At 44.9% G+C, this 21,711-nt stretch overlaps 1 protein-coding gene across 7 annotated transcripts in view; it reads right to left on the reverse strand.

Moving 5' to 3' along the window:
- Positions 1–21,711, reverse strand: part of LOC146811566 (telomerase protein component 1-like) — a 1,575,504-nt gene that overhangs the window by 568,424 nt on the left and 985,369 nt on the right. For all 7 annotated transcript variants that reach the window (XR_014966741.1, XM_085618541.1, XM_085618539.1 and 4 more), the window contains one exon: positions 6,046–6,170. Coding sequence is in view for 6 of the 7 variants with exons in the window: in XM_085618541.1 (XP_085474667.1) it covers positions 6,046–6,170 (125 nt within the window). In the remaining variant the exon portion in view is untranslated. The remainder of the gene's footprint in view (positions 1–6,045; positions 6,171–21,711) is intronic.

Consider the following 21,711-nt stretch of genomic DNA (forward strand, 5'->3'; position numbering starts at 1 on the left):
GGAGTCTGCATTGGGGTCGATGTGCCAGAATCCGGTGTGGAGCACGGCACTGAAGGAAAAGTTGATATTAGACTCAGAGCCAGCCCGTTATGGACTCAGAGGGGCCAGCTGGTGAAGAGGGCTAACCCGCCGGCAGTAACCCATGTGGAGAACCTCTTTGCTCCACGGGGCCCAGAGGGAGTCAGCAAGGATTTGAAGATTCGGAGCAATGCCGCGAGGAACTCTTCGATCTGCATGGGGATGACTACAGAAACCCGGGTTGTGCTTGGTTCTCAGTGTTCCTGTAGTCGAAGGTGTCACCATCAGCGTTTGCAGAGCAGTGGATGAAGTTTATACATGGCTTTACACTTAAAAGTTGGACAAGACATACATCTATTTTTGAAGATTTTCTGCTTTCACCAATCTTGCAATACATAACAATATATGTGAAGCACTGGATTACAAGTTTCAAGATATGATTTACAAATTTTGTGGTATTAGGGATGTAGTTACTCACCTTTGGAAATGCCTTATCTGGTAGAGACCATCTCTAGCCACAGATTCCTCACCTTCGAATTATCTTCAGACGTCAGACTGGATCCGGACATTTCAAGCAGTACCTCTGCGCACTGGTAGTTGGCATAGTTTGGACCCACATCGGAAGTTGCGTGTACGGTGCCTATATTGGCGTCACTCCAGCGTGCTGATTTTAGTTTCTTTTCACAACTTTCCACACCAGGAGCACAGAGCCACAAAAAACGCTGACACACTGGTGTGTAGTGCTAAGGCCCTTAGAAGGGTGACCCTATGACTCACTGTCGCAGAGTGGGGAGGATGGGAGGGTCGGTAAGGAATATGCACCTAGCTACAGTCTCTACCAGATAAGGCATTACGATAGGTAAGTAATTTGTTCAACTGATAGAGACTTCTAGCCGCCGATTTCCTACCTTAGAATAGATACCCAAGCAATACCTCCTTGAAGGACGGTCTGCGCTACAGATTAAATAAGAATGGGCAAAGAAGACAGGAGTGTTTGGTAAAAATGTGCAGTGATGCCCATGTTGCTACCAGACAGATGTCCAGGATGCGGACTGCATGAGCTAGCGCAGTGGTCGCAGCCTTGGATCTAGTAGAATGAGCACACAAGCACTCAGGGGGTTACTTCTTAGTCAATGCGTAGCAGATCTTTATGCAGGCTACCATCCATCCTGAGATGGCCCTTTGCTGCATGGCCTTCCATTTCTGAGTCTGGACATAGCCCACAGAGTTGATCATTCGAGGTGGGGCAAAGAAGGTAAGCAAGTTGATGTTTTGACCTACATGAAAAGAAATCCTAACCTTTGGGAGAAAGGAAGCATGGTTCAGCGAAAAACAATTTAAATGGGTAATTGTTGGTATAAGAAGGGTGCACAGAGAGGGCCTGCAGTTTGATGATCCTCCTGGCTGATGTTATTTCTACTAGAAAAGCTGTCACGATGGCAAGAAGGCGGAGTGTGCAGCTATGCAGCAATTTGAAAGGCACGCACAGAAGAAAAGTGAGGACCAAATTAAGATCCCATTGGGACATGATGAATGACCTTGGAGGAAATGTGTTGCATACTTTTGAGGAATCTAGTCAAAACAGGTGATTTGAACAAAGAATATCGGTCTGGGAACCGCAATAATGGTGGCAGCGTAACCTTTAACATTGCCCAGAGCAGAGCTCTGCTAGGCCAAAGAAAGAACAAACAAAATAACTTGCAACAAGGTTGCAGAAAGAGGATCAGTATCCTTGGATGCACACCATGCCACAAATTTGTCCCAACGGCAAGCAAATACCATCTTGGTTGAGGGATGCCTGGCATTGTGCGCAAGTTGGGGTGCAGAACCCTGCTGCTGCAACAGAAGATCCTCCCAAAGTGTTCGTGCTCAAGAGATCAAGATACAAGACTCTCTGGCTCCAATCTAGAGCCACAAGAACAACTTGGGTCCGGTCATGATCTTTTTGGGAACTCTGGGCAGGACTGGCATTGGCTGAAAGGCGTAGAGGGGGCTGGAGTCACACTTGAGACGAAAAGCGTCTCCGAGCAAGAAACTCCAGTGCACAGGACTGCAGACATTGGGCATTCTAGGCGGTTGCGTACAGATCTAACCAAGGTTCTCCGCATGCTTGAAAGTGACCTTGCACCCCCTCCGAATGGAGATGCCATTCATAATCCCCTAGGCATCGACAGCTGAGTTTGTGTGGTGTGGCGTTATGAAAGACCGTCAGGTGTCAAACCACCAGGGAAATGCCCTGATGTTTGAGCCATGTCCAGAGGCACAGGGCCTCTTGACAAAGGGTCCACAAGCCCACCTCACCCTGTTTGTTGCAGTACCACATGGCGGTGGTGTTGTCGGTGCACACCTGCAGCAGCCTTCCATTGATCCAATGAAGAAAGGCTTTCATTGCCAACCAGACTGCTCAGCGCTCCAACAGGTTGATCTGAAGCCAGAACTCTGCTGGAGACTGGAGTACTCTGACCTCCACATCTCCCAGATGGCCCCCCTAGCCCAGGAGTGACGCATCTGTCACTACAGTCAGCTCTGGTTGGGGAAGGAAGAGGAGTCTGCTGCTGACCCAATCGACATTCATTAGCCACCACTGCAGGTCTTATGCTGTACCCTCCAAGGTCTGGACCAGGTCAGAGAGATTTACCTGATACTGTGCCTACTGGAACCTCAGGTCCCACTGCAGAGCCCTCATATACCAATAGGCTGTGTCACAAGAAGGATGCAGGAGGACATGAAACCTGGATTCGCCATTCGGGAGGGAAGGCCCAAAACTGCACAGTGTCTAGAACGGCCTTGATGAAAGGAAGTGTCTGAGTGGGCATTAGGTGAGATTTTAGTACATGGACAGTTAACTCCAGCGAATGCAGGCGGTCCGCTATATTCTGGAGGTGGGAGAAGACAGCCTAAGGTGAGCCCTCCTTCAACAGCTAATCGTCTGGGTAGGGGAAGACTAAACCCAGGACCTCTGTAGATGTGCTGCAACCACCACCGTCCCCGTTGTGAACACAAGATTGACACTATTGAGGCCAAAGGGGAGCACGGCAAACTGAAAATGCTCTTGGACTACCGTGAACCACATGTATGCCTATGAGCAGGCAGGACGAGTATGTAGGAATAGGGATCCTAGAAGTCCAACACTACTATCCAGTCTCTCAGGTCCAGCGCAGAAAGGACTGAGTAAGGTGATTATCTCCAACCTCGCTATTTCCAGGAAGATGCTGAGAGGTGGAGGTCTAGGATAGGAAGGAGGTCTCTGTCTTTTTTAGGCACCAGAATGTAGCAGGAATAGCAACCGCAATCTACTTCGGAAGCCAGGGTGGCACAGGTGGAGGGGTTTCCAGGAAAAGGATGGAGTAGCCCTTTAGGATGATTTGCAAAACCCACTTGTCAGATGTTATCAAATTCCAGTGGGACAGGTGATGGCACAGCCCGACTCCCACTGGGTGCCCATGCTGGTACAAGGGCAAACTAAAGATGTTTGGAGGCTGTGGCTGCCGGGGAGTGGTGGACTGAGGCACCCTCTGGCTGGAGGTCCCAGGTGGTCTGTGGGAACCACATCCACGGCAACAAAAAGGCTAGGAAGCCTGTTGACCTTGGTGGCTGGGAGGGCAAGGTTCCGGATGGTAGCCCCTACCATACCCACGGGAGGGGCGGAAGGCAAACTAGGGAAGACGTGGGGCCATTGATAAGTCCAAGGATCTGGCTACAGCTCAGCTATTCTTGAAGTGTTGAGCGCAGAATCTGCCTTCTCACTAAACAGGCATGAGCCATCAAAGGGTATGTCCATGAGTGAAGCTTGGACATCTCCTGAAAAGCCAGTGGTTCTCAGCCAGGCGCCACGTCTAAGTGCCATTGATGATGAAATCACTATGCCAAGCGAGATGGTCGTGTCAAGCCCACATCTGATGGTGAACTTCGCTGCGTCCCTCCAGTCAACAATAGCTTGGGATAGTATGGCTCAGGCCTCCGCCAAAACCACAGGCAGCACTTGCGCAACTGAATCCCATCGAGTATGCTTGTATCGGCCCAAAAGGCATTTGGTGTTCTTCGACCACAGAGCTGACCTGGTGGAAGAGAAATCCTGTAACCAAAAGTATTCAAGCCTTCTAGATTCCCTATCCAGTGGAGTGGTAGGGAATGCATTGGCACTGATCCTAGAAGTGGAGGCTTGGACCACCATGTCTCCGGGGTGGGGTGCTGGGTGAGGCCACTGGGGCCCCTAGCAGCAGGGCAATGGCATGGAGCAACTGTCCTGTGCACTGGAGGCCCCGCGCAGGATTTGGACCAGGCCCAAAGAAGGACATCTCTGAGGGCTTCATTAAATTGGAGTAAGGGTTTGGAAGAAGCAACCTCCAGTTGAAGCACCTCAGTCAAGATGTTCATCTTGACTACCACGGAGGGCAACTGAAGGTCCCAGACCTCTGCCGCCCCGCACCTCTTTGGCAAATGAGGTACCCTCCTCTGTAGCCAAGATAGGGGTAGAGATTAGGAGAGTGTCTGGTAAGGTGTCAAGACCATTGGTATCCACCAAATCCTTGTACCAGTTGCCCTCTGGTTCATCAAAGGGATTGTGGAACTAATAAGGTTACTCAGACCTCTCCCAATCATCACCCACTCTCCAGGCCAGTCAAATGAAAAAGGCACTGGCTGTGTGTGGCACTGGCTGTGTGTGGAGGGCATGGTACTGGTTGGAGCCGGAACCAGACAATGCCCATCCGGCTTCATGTCTGAGTCAGATATAATGATAGGGCCTGCACCAGCATAGGGCGTCTGCCACGCCGGGAGCATTGCGACTGAATGGGACTAGAGGAATCTTGCTGTCTAGCGAGCGGCCTTGCTTCAGATCCGGCATCAGATTCATGGGGCCGCCAAGGGCGAACCCGCTGGGTTCGCCCTTGGCTGGGAAGACCCTTGCGCAGACTCCACTGCGGAGCGAGGCCGAGAGTGCGGACGCTCACGTGCTAGGTCTGATTACTTGGGCCAGCCCAGAGAAGTTGAAGACCACTTCAACTTCTTTCTTTTGTGGGACTTATCCAACTGCCAACTTGGATCAAGAAGACTATCATTGGGAGCTGCTCCAAGAGCAGTCCCAGGACATTCCCCACGATCAGATACCAGAGTATCACATTGTCGGCTGATGTCGGTTGGCCAGGAACTTCAGGGACCATTCCCTCAGCATTATGGGATTCATCGCACAGCCGTCCTTGCTGGTCTTGGAGTTGTTGTCCCACTCCAAGCACCATAAGTAAACCAAATGAGGGTTTGTCACAGATGTCTGCCTGTGACAGGCACATGTGGTTTACAGACTGTTGGCGTCTTATGGGACATCCCTAACACACCAGGAGATCACAGTTACAAAACACTGACAGAAAATAGAGGAAAAAAAATCAGTCATAAAACAACTAGGAATTGCTCTCACCAGACCTGTGCTTACTGATGCAAAAAGAAAAAAAACAAACGTCAGCGCGCTGGGTTGGTGCCTACATAGGCTCTGGCACAAAAACGGCAAGCGTGGAGCAGACTGACACCACCTACTGGCATGCATGGGCACTGCTTGAAAATTTCCGGATTCAGTGTTATGACTGGAGATAATTGTAAGGTATGGACACGGCCCTAGAAGTTTCTATCAGTTTAGAAGTTTTGAGTGGTAAATTACAAGTCCTGAGCGGATAAGGAAGTGTTTTGATCTGAACGTGGCATATTTTGAGTTCAGAATTACAAGTAGGTAGCATTAATTGAGAGCTGTAAATCAGGAGACCTGAGAAGTGAATGAAAAGTTGTAAGCTGTGAATGAAGAGTCCCAAACCATGAATCGAGACAGAGCTGTGATGTTCCGAGTTCTGAGTGGAGAATGAAGTTGTGATTGAGGACTGTAGAGATCTGAACTGTGAATAAATGAAGGTTATAGGAGTTTGAAGCTACAAATAGATATTGATGAAAAAGAGTTCAGAGGCAAAAGTGTGGAAGATTAGTTCTGAACTCAGGGAGCAGTAAACTCAATGGACTAACACAGTCATTTTTCATTTCCATTACCTGCTGCCATCATGAATGTTCCACAGCTCCACCCAGCCATCATAGGATGCCACGCAGAGAGAGCTGTCAGTGAGTAGCTCACAGGCAGAGATTCCATCACAACTGGTCTCAAAAGAGTTCACTTCCTGTGGAGAAAAGAGTTGTCTTATTAGTGCCAGTAGTGCTGAATTATCCCCAAATTTTATAGAAACATCCTGAAGTCATGTGTCTGTTCTGACCACCTTTTTGGTTTGCGAGTCCCCTACAGAATTTTAGTTTTGAATGCTTCACTTCCCTCCAGCCACAAACATTCTGCATGCATATCAGTAGGGCCACCACTGCCAGCCAAACAGTACCACTTTACTGTACGTACCTATTCAATACTTCTTGGGTATCATCACAATCGTGCACAATGCAGCATTTCAGTCTGACACATATGTGAGATCATACATGTAATGGACTAATGAAAAGAAAACTTAAAAGCTTTATAGCATCATCATAACCAATACATACCTTGCAATTGACATCTGAAAAATGTCTTTATATACTAAGTCACTACTATTGTATCGCCTCTCTGTTTTAAGACAGAGTCTAAAATACTGAGCACAGTCTCAAAAGTGAAACCGTAATCTCACGCATGACTGAGGAGAGAGCAAGTGATTTAGGCGATATTGAAGGAGTAAGACATGCCATGGAACCCTCAGCTGAGAATCAGGATGAAGGAAATCATCCCGCCATGGCACCAAATGTATGGACCCTCTTTAGAGGGCTGATGAGCCTGGAATTAGCAAAGCAAGTAAACACTGGGGCAAGGCAAGGGGGAAACTGGTGATCAAAGTGTGTGGTGAACCAGAGCCGCAGCAGTGACTCACTGTATCTGAAGCTGTAACATGGATGGGCAGAAGGAACAAACCTATGAATTTACTGGAGCCAGATGGAGATGACGCCTTGAGCTCGGCAGTTTCTTGACGAGAGACAAAAAACGGACTAACACTTTGAAGAAGACGTTACAACACTGAGTAATCAGAATATCCACTGACGTCCAAATCGGCTGAAGAAAATTGAGAGCGCCAAGCACCCTTGACATATTCAGGCGAGCTTAGAAATGTAGAAAAAAAGAATGGCTTCCCTTAGAGGGATTCATAGGTACTTTGACAGGCACAGGAGGTATTATTTGCCAGCAGCTGACATCTGTGTGTGATCCTTGTAGTACTCAAACAGGAAATCTCCTAGACATCCAGTCTGCTTTAATGAGAGGTACAATAATGTAACAAGACCAGTGCAAGAACCACAAGATCCAGCAGATTAGGTGTGACCAGCACCTCACACAAAGGTTACACATTAGGTTTCTACAGCAGACCTGGAGCACATAGCTGAAGCTCTAACTAAATGGGACCAGCAGAGAGAGAAATCAGAAGTGGCACCAGGTAAACATGGAGGTTTTAGGGACACTACTTTATGGCATCGGAGCAAACTCCTTCTTAAAGTTAGGTGGGGGGAAGACTTTGAGCGGAGGAGTTCAAGGCAATTTGAGGTACCTTTCTGTGGCGTGACTTTTTACTTTTTCAAAGTCATGGAAACAATAGTGATATCAGATTGAGGGGGACCATAAAGCCCTGCCCAGATCACATTATAATGTTCATTTATCTTCCATTACATTTTCCTGTCTAACTATGACCTCTCTCAAGCTTCCCGGACCCGTGGCGTTTTTGTGATATGATTTAAGAGTGGGGAGGAAGCTCACGCCGGTCCTTAAATCTCCCTAAGCCCCCTTCTGTTAGTTAATTTATGCGCAGCGGCTCAGTTGCGGGCTGTTTTACACTTTCCAAATCCCCCCTCTTCCTCGCACCTCTGCACTCTTTGGTCCTTACAACTTAATGAGATATACATTCTTTGTCTTTACATACAAACAGCTTCAATCATGGCTGAACGGATAAGTCTATCCTTTGATGAGGCAATAGTACAAAACATCCTCACCACACCCAGCATCTTAGATGCACCCTCATCCAACACCATGGTCACATCAGATGAGTGGACTAAACTTACAAATCTCAAGCGATTACACATCAGAACCACCACACATGGGTCCATCATGACTGAATACCTCCGGGGCAACTGCGCCCCTGCAGGACTCATTGTCACTAATGCCCCCAGGCTGTTCCTAGACAATCCATCCTTCTTGAAAGACTGGTCCCTCATTGCATGGCGTTGCACGAGGGACTGGCCAATACTGATTATAAGCACAGCCAAGAAGGAGGCGGAAAACATCTTGATCCAAATCCAGACATTGGAGTCTGAGATTAAGACCATCATCGGTGCGACTGTCATAAAAAAAAAACTTGGACAAGGCGAACAAGACCACTAAAGAGTACAAAGAGTCTCTCCCTACCAACAAAATCACCAAATTCAAGAAAGATCTGGCAAAGTTCACCATGGAGACGGTGTACCCATATACCGACGCATACTATCAACCCCCAGAATACCACAGGGCAGGGAGACGGTATAAATCTAACTATTCGTCATCCGATAGAGAGGATACATCCAGTGACTCAGACACAAGTAAAGGTAACCGCTACCAGAGAGCCCAACACCAGAAACAAAGGAAGTGGGGTGGATCACGGAGATCCAACAACAGCCTCATACAAGCTATAACCATCCTTTTTTAGGGCCAGGCCGCGGACGATCCAGGGGACGGAGGGAGTCCCAACAACAGGTACACTGGAGCTACCGGATCACCCAGAGGAACACCAGGAGCATGTCGAAGACAGTGCAACAACAAGCAGGCCCGAGCCGGGATCCAGTCTGATAGTCAACCTAAGCAAATGGGAACTTACTCCTTCAGAAATTTCGGTACTCAACCGCGGATTAGGTTTTGTACCAACGAACAACGACGATCCTTTTCTAACAAGAGGTACATCAATTTTTAAGGAAGGTCAGACTTCATTTTCTTTGCTGACAAGAATCCTTCATCTACCGACCAGGAGACTACAAACACCAACCTAAGACCAAAGTCAACCTTCAACCCACTGCTTGGCTCAATCCCGGCTGAAGTGGCTACGTTTGAAAAAGCAGTCTTGAAAGACCTGACTTCCGGACTTTCGAATCCACAAAGGACTTACCACAACATTCCGAAATGCGAACAACAAGTGCTTCGCAATCTGACCACGGACAAAACCATTACCATCAAACCCGCGGACAAAGGCGGAGCCACGGTAATCCTTGACACCATTGTGTATAGGGCAGAATGCATCAGACAACTGAGCATCGGCACCACATATCGGTGTCTTGACAAATACTCCACTGAGAGAAGCACCGAAACCACCATGACCAAAGAAGCTTGTGAAAATGGATGGATCACCACCAAAGAAGCAGACTTCCTCTGTACAAAAACACCGGTGATCCCGTACTTCTATGTACTCCCCAAAATTCATAAACCACAGAGACCCCCTCCTGGGCGCCCTATTATTTCAGGGATCGGCTCTGTTCTAGAGCCTTTGTCGCAATTTGTCGACTTTTTTCTCCGACCATTGGTGAATAAGATGCCCACGTTTCTCAAGGATACAACGGATGTATTGTTGATGGGCTCAACTTTGATCCTACAACAGACTACATAGTCTCTTTTGATGTGAAATCACTCTACACCTGCATCCCGCAAGACCAAGCTTTAAATACCATAGAACAACTGCTAACAGCCCAACCACTGGATACCATCACACCAATCTCCATCATAAACTACGCAACAATGCCAATAAAGGAGAACTTCTTCCAATTTGAGACTCAACGCTACCTCTAGATATCAGGGACTTTCATGGGCAGCACCTTCGCAACTAGTCTAGTGAACCTGTACATGCATGAGTTGGAAGAAGGTGTTGTCCTTGGGAGGGACAATCCATTCCTGCAACACATCGTCTTGTGGAAGAGATATTTTGACGATATCCTCGTCATTTGGCGAAGGGATGACATCACGATTAATCGTTTCCATGACTGGCTGAATACCAGAAACAATCACCTCCGATTCACATGTGAATATAGCAAGGACAGACTAGCATTTCTGGATATTTCCATTTACCCAGCAGAAGGGACTCTACAGACAGAACTCTATCAAAAGCCCATGGCCCGCAATTCCCTACTCCTATAGGATAGCTACCACCCTAAGGCATTGTCCGAAAACCTGCCATTCAGACAGTTCTTGAGGTTGAGACGGAATTGTTCGGATGTGGATAAATACAAGGAAAATGCCTCACGACTGAAAGATAACTTGTTGGACAGACATTACCCGTCTGCCCTAGTCAAAAAATCTGCAAAACGTGCCCTCAACAATAATCGTCAGTCTTTACTAGATCATTCAATAACAAAACAAACACCCTCTGAACTGGTTTGCGTTAACACCTTAAGCACCCTGTCCCACACAGTCAAAACGTAAATATTGCGCAATTGGGACATTCTTAATAAAGGTCAGTTATCATTGAAGAAACCCCTTTTCGCCTTCAAAAGGGGACGGAACATGAGAGACTGTCTAGTACACAGGAGACCTCCACCTACATCTGCTTCCAGACCCAACACCCTCTGGAACCTACCAGATGTCCAAGAACATTACCCATGTGGCTTCTGTACAGTGTGCGCCCAAATGAGAGTCACCAAGTGCATTGACATAGGGACACAAAACAAAAACCCTGGGCCCTCCAACATCACACTAACTGCAATAGTGGGAGGGTGGTATACCTCATTACCTGCCCTTGTGGCTTAAGGTACATGGGGATGACCACCAGGAAAGTGAGCACCCACATACTTGAACACAAAAGCACAATCAGGTGTGGAAAACAAATGACCAGACTCATCAAACACGTTTTAGACATGCAGCACGGATACGATTCACTACTTTGGACAGTTCTCGATAAACTGGACCTGAATTCAGCCACCCCAGGTCTGGCCACTAAGCTTCTCTGGCTCGAGCAGAGGGGGTGTATAGATTGGACACTGCTAATGTGGGGCTCAACAATGACATCCCTTGGCTGGCCCTATCTTAAACTTCATGCATCTTTTGTCTGGATCGCTTGATTTGCCCCCTGTAATCGCAAACCTTTCCTCACAACACTGTGAGCTTTTACCCTTAAACAACCACCAACCCGTTTTTTGGGGTCATCACCTTCTCCCCTTCCTTGTTTAAGACTCCTGATTGTCTACCCCCCCCCGGTGACAGTCGTCATCACTCTGGCGCAGCTCCCCTTTCTGCCCATCAGCATCCCAATCCACTGCTTTTAGCAAGTGAGATCGCTCGTTAAGCGTCCCAGCTGTCCCCCCTGTGTGTGACAGCTCTTTGACCCTGGGCTGCCCCACGCTCACCTGACTCCGTAGGCTTTTGCCTGTGAACCCCAGAGCTTGGTTATGTTAAGGCATTTCTCTGCCTCACTCGTCTCCCTGACTACAGTTGGCCCGCCTCCTAGCCAATCATCTTCCTCACTTCCCGGATGCTTGGTTTACATCTCCTATGCGCACACCCTTTCCGGCGGATTTACGGCCGCCAGGAGAATCCCACTGTCTTTCAATTAGTTCACTTATCCGGCACTATTTAACCGGTTCCGTACAAAGGCAAGTCCTCCAGTTCCACGGACGGACGCCTTCACGCACAAGGCGCTGAACAGTTGCGGTAAGTGCACCCCGCTTTCAGCCGCTAGCCTGACTGTTTAAAGCCATTCCTAGCGCCAAGCAGGTATTGCGCCCCTCAGCGCATTTATACTCCTATGTAGGCTGATTGCCCTGCTGTCTTGCCATCAACAGCGCTAGACGTGCCCAGCAACCCTCTTTAGCCGAACGCCTGACTTTGAAGCCATTCCGAGCTCCGGGCGGGCAGCCCTCAGCGCGTTTGCACTCCTATGAAGGCTGACTGTCCTGCTGTTTTGCCATCAGCCAACCGCTCCATACATGCATAGTGCCCCTCATGTTCTGCCACACTTCCCATAGATGTGAGGAGGTACTAGCCCTGCCTCAGTGTTAAGTTCTTTCAGCGCTGCCTCAGGAGCCCATCTGGTCACCGAACCTCCTCAACCCACATATCTCATGAGCGACCCTCTGCGATTGTTTTAGGAACCCACCTTTTCCTCCCTAGCCCCTTTTTCCTCCCTAGTCCTCACACCTTATGAGTGGACCTGTCATTCCGCTGAGTTGCCTACAGCATGGGCACGGAACCGCACTTTCCTTTAAGACCAGCGCACCATGCTCTGCACCACCATTGGCGCATGTCCCTGTTTGTCCACCCTCACTGCTCAGTAAGGAGGCTAGTGGCCGCTTTGGTTACAGGAGACTGTATCCATAAGAAACACACACACACATCCGCAGCATTATCCACCCTCAAATCCTGAATTCTACCATCGCGTTCAAGGCACTATATCATTTCCTTTCTCTCTCTCCTTTTTCTGGTTTTTAAACTTAATGAACCTTCTTTGGTAGGTTTGGCGCACGTACCATTTGGCTAGTATGCCAGGACTGATGTAGAGAACTCTATAAACAACAGTGGTGAGTCATACATCTTGAATACATTCTGACTAAGGGCCATATGTATCAAGCCTAATTGCGATCGCAAATACTGAAATTCACAGAATTTCAGCGTTAGCGATCGCAATTTAGCAGTGTGCAATGTATCACACAAAAACCCACTCACAAAATAAGGAATCACAAAATGTGCGATTCCCTATTTTGCAAATGCATTTAAGGAATCACTAATTGCGATTCCATAATTGCAATGTAGGAAGCACCCAAGTTGTGCGATTTTTGCTTAAGCAATAGCAAATTACCACCACTTCAGGTTGGTGTTAATTTGCGATTTCTTTGAAAAATTCACTTTTTTGCATTTTGCAAAGTGACATGTGTCGCACATACATGCCCTTAGGGCATATATGTGCGCCACATCTCCACCCATGCTTATTTCTCGGGTGCAACAGGGTGTCCTTTTGACACCCTTGCATCCTTGAAATTGCATTCGCAATTTGCGAGTACCTAATGGGTACTTGCAAATTGCGAATGTCTCCCCATTCATTCCTATGGGCCTTTAGGCCAATAGGAATGAATGGGGAGGTATTACTTAATAGCGAATCGCAATTTGCGATTCGCAATTGAGGAAAATGTAGGATTCGCAAAAGTTTTTGCACATCCTACATACATCGCGTTTTGTGATTCTCTAATAGCGTTGTCCAAAAAAACGCTATTTAAAAATCGCAAAACAACATTTTGATACATATGGCCCTAAATGTTTAGATGTTGTCTAATGTTTCTTGAATGAGAGGATCAACTATACCCTTAGTCCACGACACCTGTCTTGCATTGACTATGTACATATTACATGTTGTGTCTTGTTTCCACCACAAGTTATGGAATGAAAATACTGAGCAGATACCTAACTGGTTCAGTATAACACTTTTTATTATTGCACAATGTTTGTTCACGAGTGTGTATACTTCACACTTCACCTTAAATCGCAGTAGCTGAATAACTGACCCTGAAGAAGGCCATGACACTGGAATAGGTCTTCAGGCTGAAACATGTTGGTCTTTTATTAACAGACGCTCCTCAGAATCTGTGTGACAAAGCTATTTTTTTTAATCCGGACACTGGGTAGGGGAATAAAGTTGCTGCTTAGCTAACCCCGTAGCCAGTTTTAAATCACACATACACCAGGACTGCACCTTTTTTAACCACACCATGCTCACATAGGGTTTTAGTACACCCGCCTTAACATAACTAAAACATCCCTGAGCTCCCCCCTCGTAGAGAGGGGTTTGTAGCCCGCGTAGACTAGGTCTCTCATGCGAGGAGGCACCCCTATGATGAAGCATGACACCTTTGGGGCGTGAGGGGAACCGTCCTGAAAAGGGACTCCCCCATTTGTTTGGCTAAGTGGACCACGCTAGAACTCTGACCTCTCTTAAGCTTCCCTGACCCGAAGCGTTTTTGTGATATGAAACTCTAATCTCCTGCAGCTTTCGGATGCGGCGGCGAAACAAGATGGCCGCTCCTTGAAATCCTCCGCGTCACCGAGAACACCTTCGGTGACGGAGGGGTACTTGATCGATCTCACGCAGTGGTCCGAGCACGGGAAAGAATGTCGGAAGCGCCCAGGTGGCAAGAGGCAAGTTTTTAGACCTTAAATCGGTCTAATTTTCTGTTATTTGTTTTTCTCCTCTACTCCCGGGGCGCCCCTTGTCACGGCCGCCATTTTGGGAGTTTGGAGCTTACATTTTCCTCAGTTGACTGAGCACATGCTGTGCCCACTTGACGGCTAGAAAACAGCATTTTAAGGAAGATGGGAACACTCTCAGAAATTACCCATCATTGAAAGAATTTTGCTTTCCCGACTACTTGGATACTGCCTTTATCTGGTAATGAAGAGTCTCCCTTCTTTTCTTTTCTGGGGGCAAATGTCTTTACTAGGACTGCGCTGTGTATTTTTACATACGGTTGCAATATGAGGAGGTTTGAATGCCCTTGGAGCGAAAAGGTTTGTTAAAAGATCCTTATTTGATCAAACTGACAGCTTGTGGAACTTCGTCCTCCATTCCAAGAATGTTCTAGTTTTCGGCTGCCATTTTATTATCACCTCAAGAATCGATATGCCACAATGACTCCTTAATATTAAGGCTTATTACCGCCAAATTTGTAGGAATAATTACTTAGCTTTGACTCTTTAATTCTACAGCTTTTTTTATACACTCAGAGTTCAGCTTATTTTGTTTTATGTAGGTATATTTGTTCACTTCAGGTGCGAACACTCCTCCTAATCGTTTTTTACTGGACTAGTTGTGTCCTTTGGAGATCATCCTGTCATATTTTCTATCTAGGAGATCTTTAATAATATACAGAGTCACCTCGGTCTGTTTCGAAAATGGATTTTGCGATTTCAAATAAATCGGTTCTAACGCTACTGGTCGCAAAGAGCCTGACTGCAACACTAATAAAAGGGTTAAAAAGGATCCTTCCTCTCCAAACAAATCACCTCTACCTTTGACCTTAGAGGATATTATGGGTGGATTGAGAAATATTTGTCCATTTACGGCGGATACTACTGCAACGCTTCAAAAGAATTGAAGAGAAATGGTCTGGTCTGGATTCAAAACTCACAGACGTTGAACAAAAAATTGGTGATGACCAGGATGTTGTTGCTAAAGTGAATATTTTATCTAAAGAGGTTGCTCAATTGAAAAAAACAACTGAAGATATGGAAAATCTAAACAGACGTAACAACCTAAGATTTATGATATATCAGAAGGGTCTGAAGGCAATGACTATTTCTTTTCTGAAGGTTCATATTTCACAAGTAGTTGGCTTACCGAAATCTGTAGACCTTAACATCCAGAGAACACACTGGATAGGTCCACGCAATGCAGAGGCTTCAAACAGACAACGAGGAATAATTGCCTACTTTCTTTAATATTCTGATATAATGGCGACCCTTGTTGCAGCAAAACAGCATAAACAGATGCTTTGGTCTGGTCACAAAATCTTCTTTAGTCAAGATGTTTCAAACCCCACAGCCAATTACCGAAAAGAGTTTCTGGACCTCAGACCTAAGCTTCGATCTAGGAACACTCTAAATGGCCTTATTCATCGGTGTTTTTTCAAAGTATCATATAAAGACAGAACAATTACCTTCGAAGAACCTGGGGAGCTTAAGAACTTTATACATATGCACAAGGCAGAAGAGATGGAACTTAGTAAAACCTAATTGCTCTCCCTTCTTTTTATTTTGCAGGTTCCCATTCGTATTGTGTCTGACGTGGTGTCTTTGTTCCCATCGTACATCAGTTCCGTTGTCCATGTTTTGCTTGGTTGAACTGTCCCCCCAATGTGTGGTGAGTCCCCATGCGCTGTAGTTGCTCAGCTCCTTTTTCATTAACATTGCCCTTCCATTCTATGTTAATATTTCAGTAATTTATTCTTAAAGTTGCTCAAAGGAGCGCTATCTGTCCTTCTCTCCCCCCCTTTCATCTATATTGTCCTTTCGGTTTCTATGGCCAAAGTCCTCCAGCTTTTTGTCATCTTTTTGCTTATATATTTCAGAGGAGACTATGTTCTCCTTTTTTCCTTCTTATTACTCTCCCTTTTCTTCCCCTTCTTTTTTTCAATATATCACAGCGATCTTTTCCATTTTCAACTTTGTTTCTGTGGTCTTTTACTATTCTCTACTTGACCAGATCAGTCTAGGAATGCCTGTTGGATACTTTGTCTTTTTCCTCATGTTTTCTCAATTCCTTTATTCAACTACCAATTTCGTGTTTGTAGGTTCTTATGTATATTCGGATCTGTATTGCTTTCTATCATTTTCGTTTTGGTTGAAAAGGTTTTGCATTTATTTAAGTTTCATTATGTCATGTTTAAAGTTTTGCAATTTTTATCTTGAAATTCTCTCGCGTCCTTCCTCATGAGTAACTTACGTATGGTGTCATGAAATGTTAAAGGTCTTCGTAACCCGGTTAAAAAGCAAAGGGTTTTGACTCACTTATCAAAATTGAACTGTCAAATTGCTTTGCTACAAGAATCGCATCAACAAGAACACAACATAACTTCTATTAAGAGACAATGGGTTGGGAATGTTTTCAGTTCCCCTGCTGTACATAACAAAAATGGCGTTCTTGTATTGTTTCATAAATCATTAAATATTAAATTGCTAAACAAATTCAAAGATGATGCTGGAAGGTGGCTTCTGATAGACATGATAATAAATAATACACAATTTACGATTTGCAATGTATGGACCAAACGGAGTGGATCTATTATTTTGGAATTACTTTTCTTCTATGTTGTCCTCCCATGCATGTGAAAACCTGATAGTTTATGGCGATTGCAATTAACTTATGGACCCATTTTTAGATCGCAGATCACAGACCAAATTCGTCCCAACTAAAATGCATAGAGCCTTCTAGAAATCCATTACTGCTAGAGGGTTGATTGATGTATGGAGAGCATTTCAGCCTGATGTTTTTGAATACACTTTCTTTTCTCCCATTCATAGCTCCTATTCCATAATAGATTACTTATTTTTTTACCCAATATACTCTTCAATTTTTAAACACATGTAGAAATAGGATCAATTCTTATTTCAGATCACGCCCCCATTATTGTAGATCATGATTATCCTAACCCCTTTTCCTCCAACCATAGATGGGGATTTAACAATTCCCTTTTATTAGATCAAAAGATCACAGAACAATTTATAGTTTTTCTACAAGAATATTTCATACACAATCTTCCTTCAGATATGCAGATGAATGTTGTCTGGGACGCTTTTAAAGCAACCGAAGAGGTTTTATAATAGACTTTGTAGCTAGAAAAAAGAAAAGACTTCTTAGAGATTCCAAGCAACTCTTAGAGCAGATTAAGATTTTGGGGCACAAATATTTTTCCTCGAATGGTAGTGATACATTATCTAAACTTATTACGGCCAAGTTGCAATACAACAAACAAGCTTTGGACAATGCATGTGGTACCCTACTTCGTTTCAATGCAAAAATATATGGAGGTCGCAACAAAGCAGGTAAATCCTTGGCAAATTACCTTAAAATTAAAAAACAGAAATCTAAGATTGTTGCCATTACAGACCCAACTGGGGTCCAGCATATTAGGGATTAAAAAAATTCTAGAATGCTTTTTAGATTGTTCTACAAGTTTATATACCCCTGAATCATCTCCCTCTACTGAACAATTAAGATACTTTTTTCAATAAATCCCTAAAAACCTCGATAACAAGGTAGATACATCTTCGCTAGATACACCTTTATCTGAACAAGAACTATTAAATGCCATAAATCAGCTCCCCAAAGATAAAACTCCTTTACTGTACACTTTTATTTGCATTTCAGACATCCTTTAATTCCTAAATTACTCATTTATCATTTTTTGAGCACAGGACATACACAAGGCTCCTTTACTCAGGCCATGTTCTATTTACTCCCTAAAAAAGATACAAAAAATTCTCAGTGCAGTAATTATAGACCTATCTCACTGATTAATATGGATTGTAAGATTTTCGCTAAATTATTGTCTCTCCGGATTAACTCTGTTATTCCTGACTAAAGTTGATATACATCAGTCTGGTTTTGTGAAGGAAAGATCTATTTCAGACAACACTAGAACCTTCCTTAACCCGTTGCGCTCTGTGCTAATTCTCCGGCTGTGCGGGCGAATTAACGATTGGGCGGAATTCGGACGGCCCTCGGCCATCCTCCGTACATGCCCACCGTGAAGTCGGATGGCCGGGGACTGTCCACAGCACCGAAGGGGTTAACATTATTCACTTAGCTTCTAAACCTAGCTCTCCCTTAGGAGCCATAAAGCTGGATGCTGAGAAGGCTTTCGATTGAGTGAATTGGAAATATATGTTTGGAGCACTGAAATGGCATGTTTTAGCCCCCACTTTATCCAATACATTAAGTTATTATATTCCAATCCATCTACATCTATTTGGGTCAATGGTAAACAATCCAAATACTTCCCCCTCCACAGAGATACTAGGCAGGGTTGCCCATTGTCTCACCTGTTATTTATTTTATCATTAGAACCCTTTCTGGAAACAATTCATTGATCCACCACATTTCCTGGTTTTCATTTAAAAAATCTGAATATAAAGTACACTGCGTATGCAGATGATATTTTATTATATATATCTAACTCCACTACATCCCTGCGGGAATTCGTTTCACTATTGAACACATACGCCGTTGTTTCAGGTTATAAACTGAATATTAATATGTCAGAAGTATTGTCTCCCTCATATGTTTAAAGACTGGTTTCAAATGGAATTCGAAAGGTATTAATTGTCTAGGCATCCTCTATTCTAATAATATTAAGGAAACTATTAAGATTAACAGGAATGAGACTATGACTAATGTAATGCACTAATAGCTGGTTGGTCTCCTCTATTTCTTTCCTGGTGGGGTAGGCTGGCTACAATCAAAAATATGTTTTTACCTATTGATAATTTTTTTTTGTCAATGCTTCCTCTATCTCTTACGCATAATTTCTTTAAAATCATTAATCGTTCTTTAACTCAATTTTTATGGACCAAAGCAAAGCAAACCTCGAATTGCTTTAGCTCGCCTTCAACAACCTAAAGATTCCGGTAGGGTTAATTTCCCTAATCTTAGAACATATCACTCGGCTTTCACATTGAAACATATTTGGGTTTCCCTTTCTGAAAATCATGCAGACACATCCACAATTTGGGGTCAATTAGAGCGTGCACAAATAACATCCACAATTTGGGGTCAATTAGAGCATGCACAATCTTCTCCTTTTCCTTTCACTGATGTGGTCCGTATCACCCAACCTCCAAAAGGTTTTATTTTCCCAATACTTACCCACTCTATAGCTACTACCAAACCTTTGGTCACTTCTTCAAATTCCACCTCTGAAAATATTTCACGAACCCCAATCTGGTATAACACAAACATTAAATTCAATAATAGGGTTCTTGAGTGGAAAGAATGGATTAACAAGGGTATTGTTGTCATCGGACAGTTATTCTCTAAAGGCTCTTTGTTAGATTTTTCTGAGATACAAGGAAAATACCACATATCTACCAAATATGCTTCTCTTTTGCAAAGTCTAAAACCTCTTATTTTCCTCTACACTTCTCAACAACCTGCTACAGCTTCAGACATGCAACCTCCTCCTTCCCCGATAGATTTTGCCACACATTTGAAGGCCCCCAACATATTCAAATTATTGCTTCGTGTCTCTAAATTGGCTACAAAGTCACACGTTGAGCTCGTATGGGAATCAGAATTACATCAAGAATTTTCAGCCCATACTTGGATATCAATACGGGCCAAGATTCATAATTCGTATTTCGCAGCAAGCACAACACAAACATTATATTATTTTTATAACAAATTATATATCACCCCCACAATCTTACATAAATTTAAATCTTCCCCTACTACTACTTGTTGGTCCTGTACTCATGAAAATAGTGGTCATTTACATATGTTTTTCGATTACCCTCTTGTTAAAAAGTTTTGGTTACAAGTATGGCATACATTGAATGATATTTTATCCGTATGTTTTCCTTTTGATGTTATACATATTTTTTTGGGTGGTGCCTTCCCCCTTTGGACTTCTCACTGTATGGTTGGGAAATTTGTTGACTTGTTGTTTGCTTTAGCATTTCAAAAAAATCAAATCCAATTGGAAAGATACAACTAAAATGTCTTATGTGGCATGGTGGAACCTGTTGTGTCGTCATCATCGTTTAGATCGACCCCATGCTACCTCTCTTCCTTCAAAAATTAAAAAAAGATTTATTATGGTCACCCCTTACTTCATTTTATCTAGATGCATGACTTGATCCGTTTCTAAAGTATGTAATTACGAACCTCCTTAAAAATTACAATGGTTTATTTTTTTATCCCTTTATAATGCCACATAGTGGCTAGATATTCCATTCTTTAACATTACAGTAGATTTTATTTTCCCCTCTCCTTTCCTTATCCCTTTGTCTTTCTTTCCTTATCTTTCTTCACTTTTCTTTCCTTTCACCGTTATAAATTATAAAAATGCACTTGTTTTAGCATTACAGTTATGTATTTCAATTCAAGTTTTTTTTGTTCATAATTTATTATTATAGGATATGTTTAATTAGTTAAATTCTTATACGTTTATTATCTTCCTCCTATTATCAGAAAGTTATATTATTCTTTTGCTTGCTTGTTCAAATATTCGCTTGGTTTTTCCTTCAGATGACTGCTTCTGTTTGACGTAATTGCACACTTTTCCTTATTTTTCTTCAATAAAGCATTTTAAACTCAAAAAACTCTGATCTCCTCCTCCATTCCCCCCCACCCCTTTTGACATGAGTGGTGCAGAGCTCAGACATGTACAAATAAATGGAAATATAATAAATATGTTAAGTGCTTTAAGGTTAGAGGGGGGCGTGGCCGAGCCAGCCAAGATGGCGGACTCCTCTTCCTGAGGCTCCGCTCGGCGGCCCGTGCACGCGTCAATGATACCTGCCCCAAGCTCCCACCAGCCCTGGGAATCGCTGCACCAAGCCCGGAAACAGAGGTGGCGACTCCGGTGAGCTCGGAATCACCGAGACTGGAGCCGTTGAGGCGGCGGTGGCTCCGAGCGGGAGTTCGCCCGCCAACGATGGACAAAATGGCGGCCCCGTGAGCTGCTACTGGAGCGATCCGAAAAGACGGCAGTGAACGCAGAGCTCCGGGACACAACTAGTCCCACCGGAGAGCGAACACACCATCGCCGGAGTCCTGTAGGCGTGGCGACTGCAGTGGTGCCCTGGTAGACGTTCGGCGAGACCGGGGGTCGGCGCGTGTAGGGGAGCAAGAGGCCGGCCCCCCCCCCCCCTTCTCGAGCGAGCTCGGCCTCGGACATTCAGCTGGAGCCAAGAGAGAGCGGCCCCCGGCAGCGCCTGCAAGGAGGATCGGCGAATCAGTAGGTGAGCCCCTACCCTAGCGGCTGCAGCGAAGTGGCGACGAGGGTCCCTCGGAACGTGGGGCTGTTAAGAGGAGATAAGACGTGGGCTTCCAAGCTGCTACCTGGAGGGAAGTGCGAAGCCCCTGGGGATGGACCGGCGCTCGGCCCCTGACGGTGCATGAGGCGGGCGCCGACGAGTATCCTGCAGTGTGCACGCGGCGCTCTCGGACCGAGGTCCTGCGGGGAAGAGAGGTGTGCCCCAAACCA

This window comes from Triturus cristatus, chromosome 7, assembly GCF_964204655.1.
Source record: "Triturus cristatus chromosome 7, aTriCri1.1, whole genome shotgun sequence".
NCBI classification, from domain to species: Eukaryota; Metazoa; Chordata; class Amphibia; order Caudata; family Salamandridae; genus Triturus; species Triturus cristatus.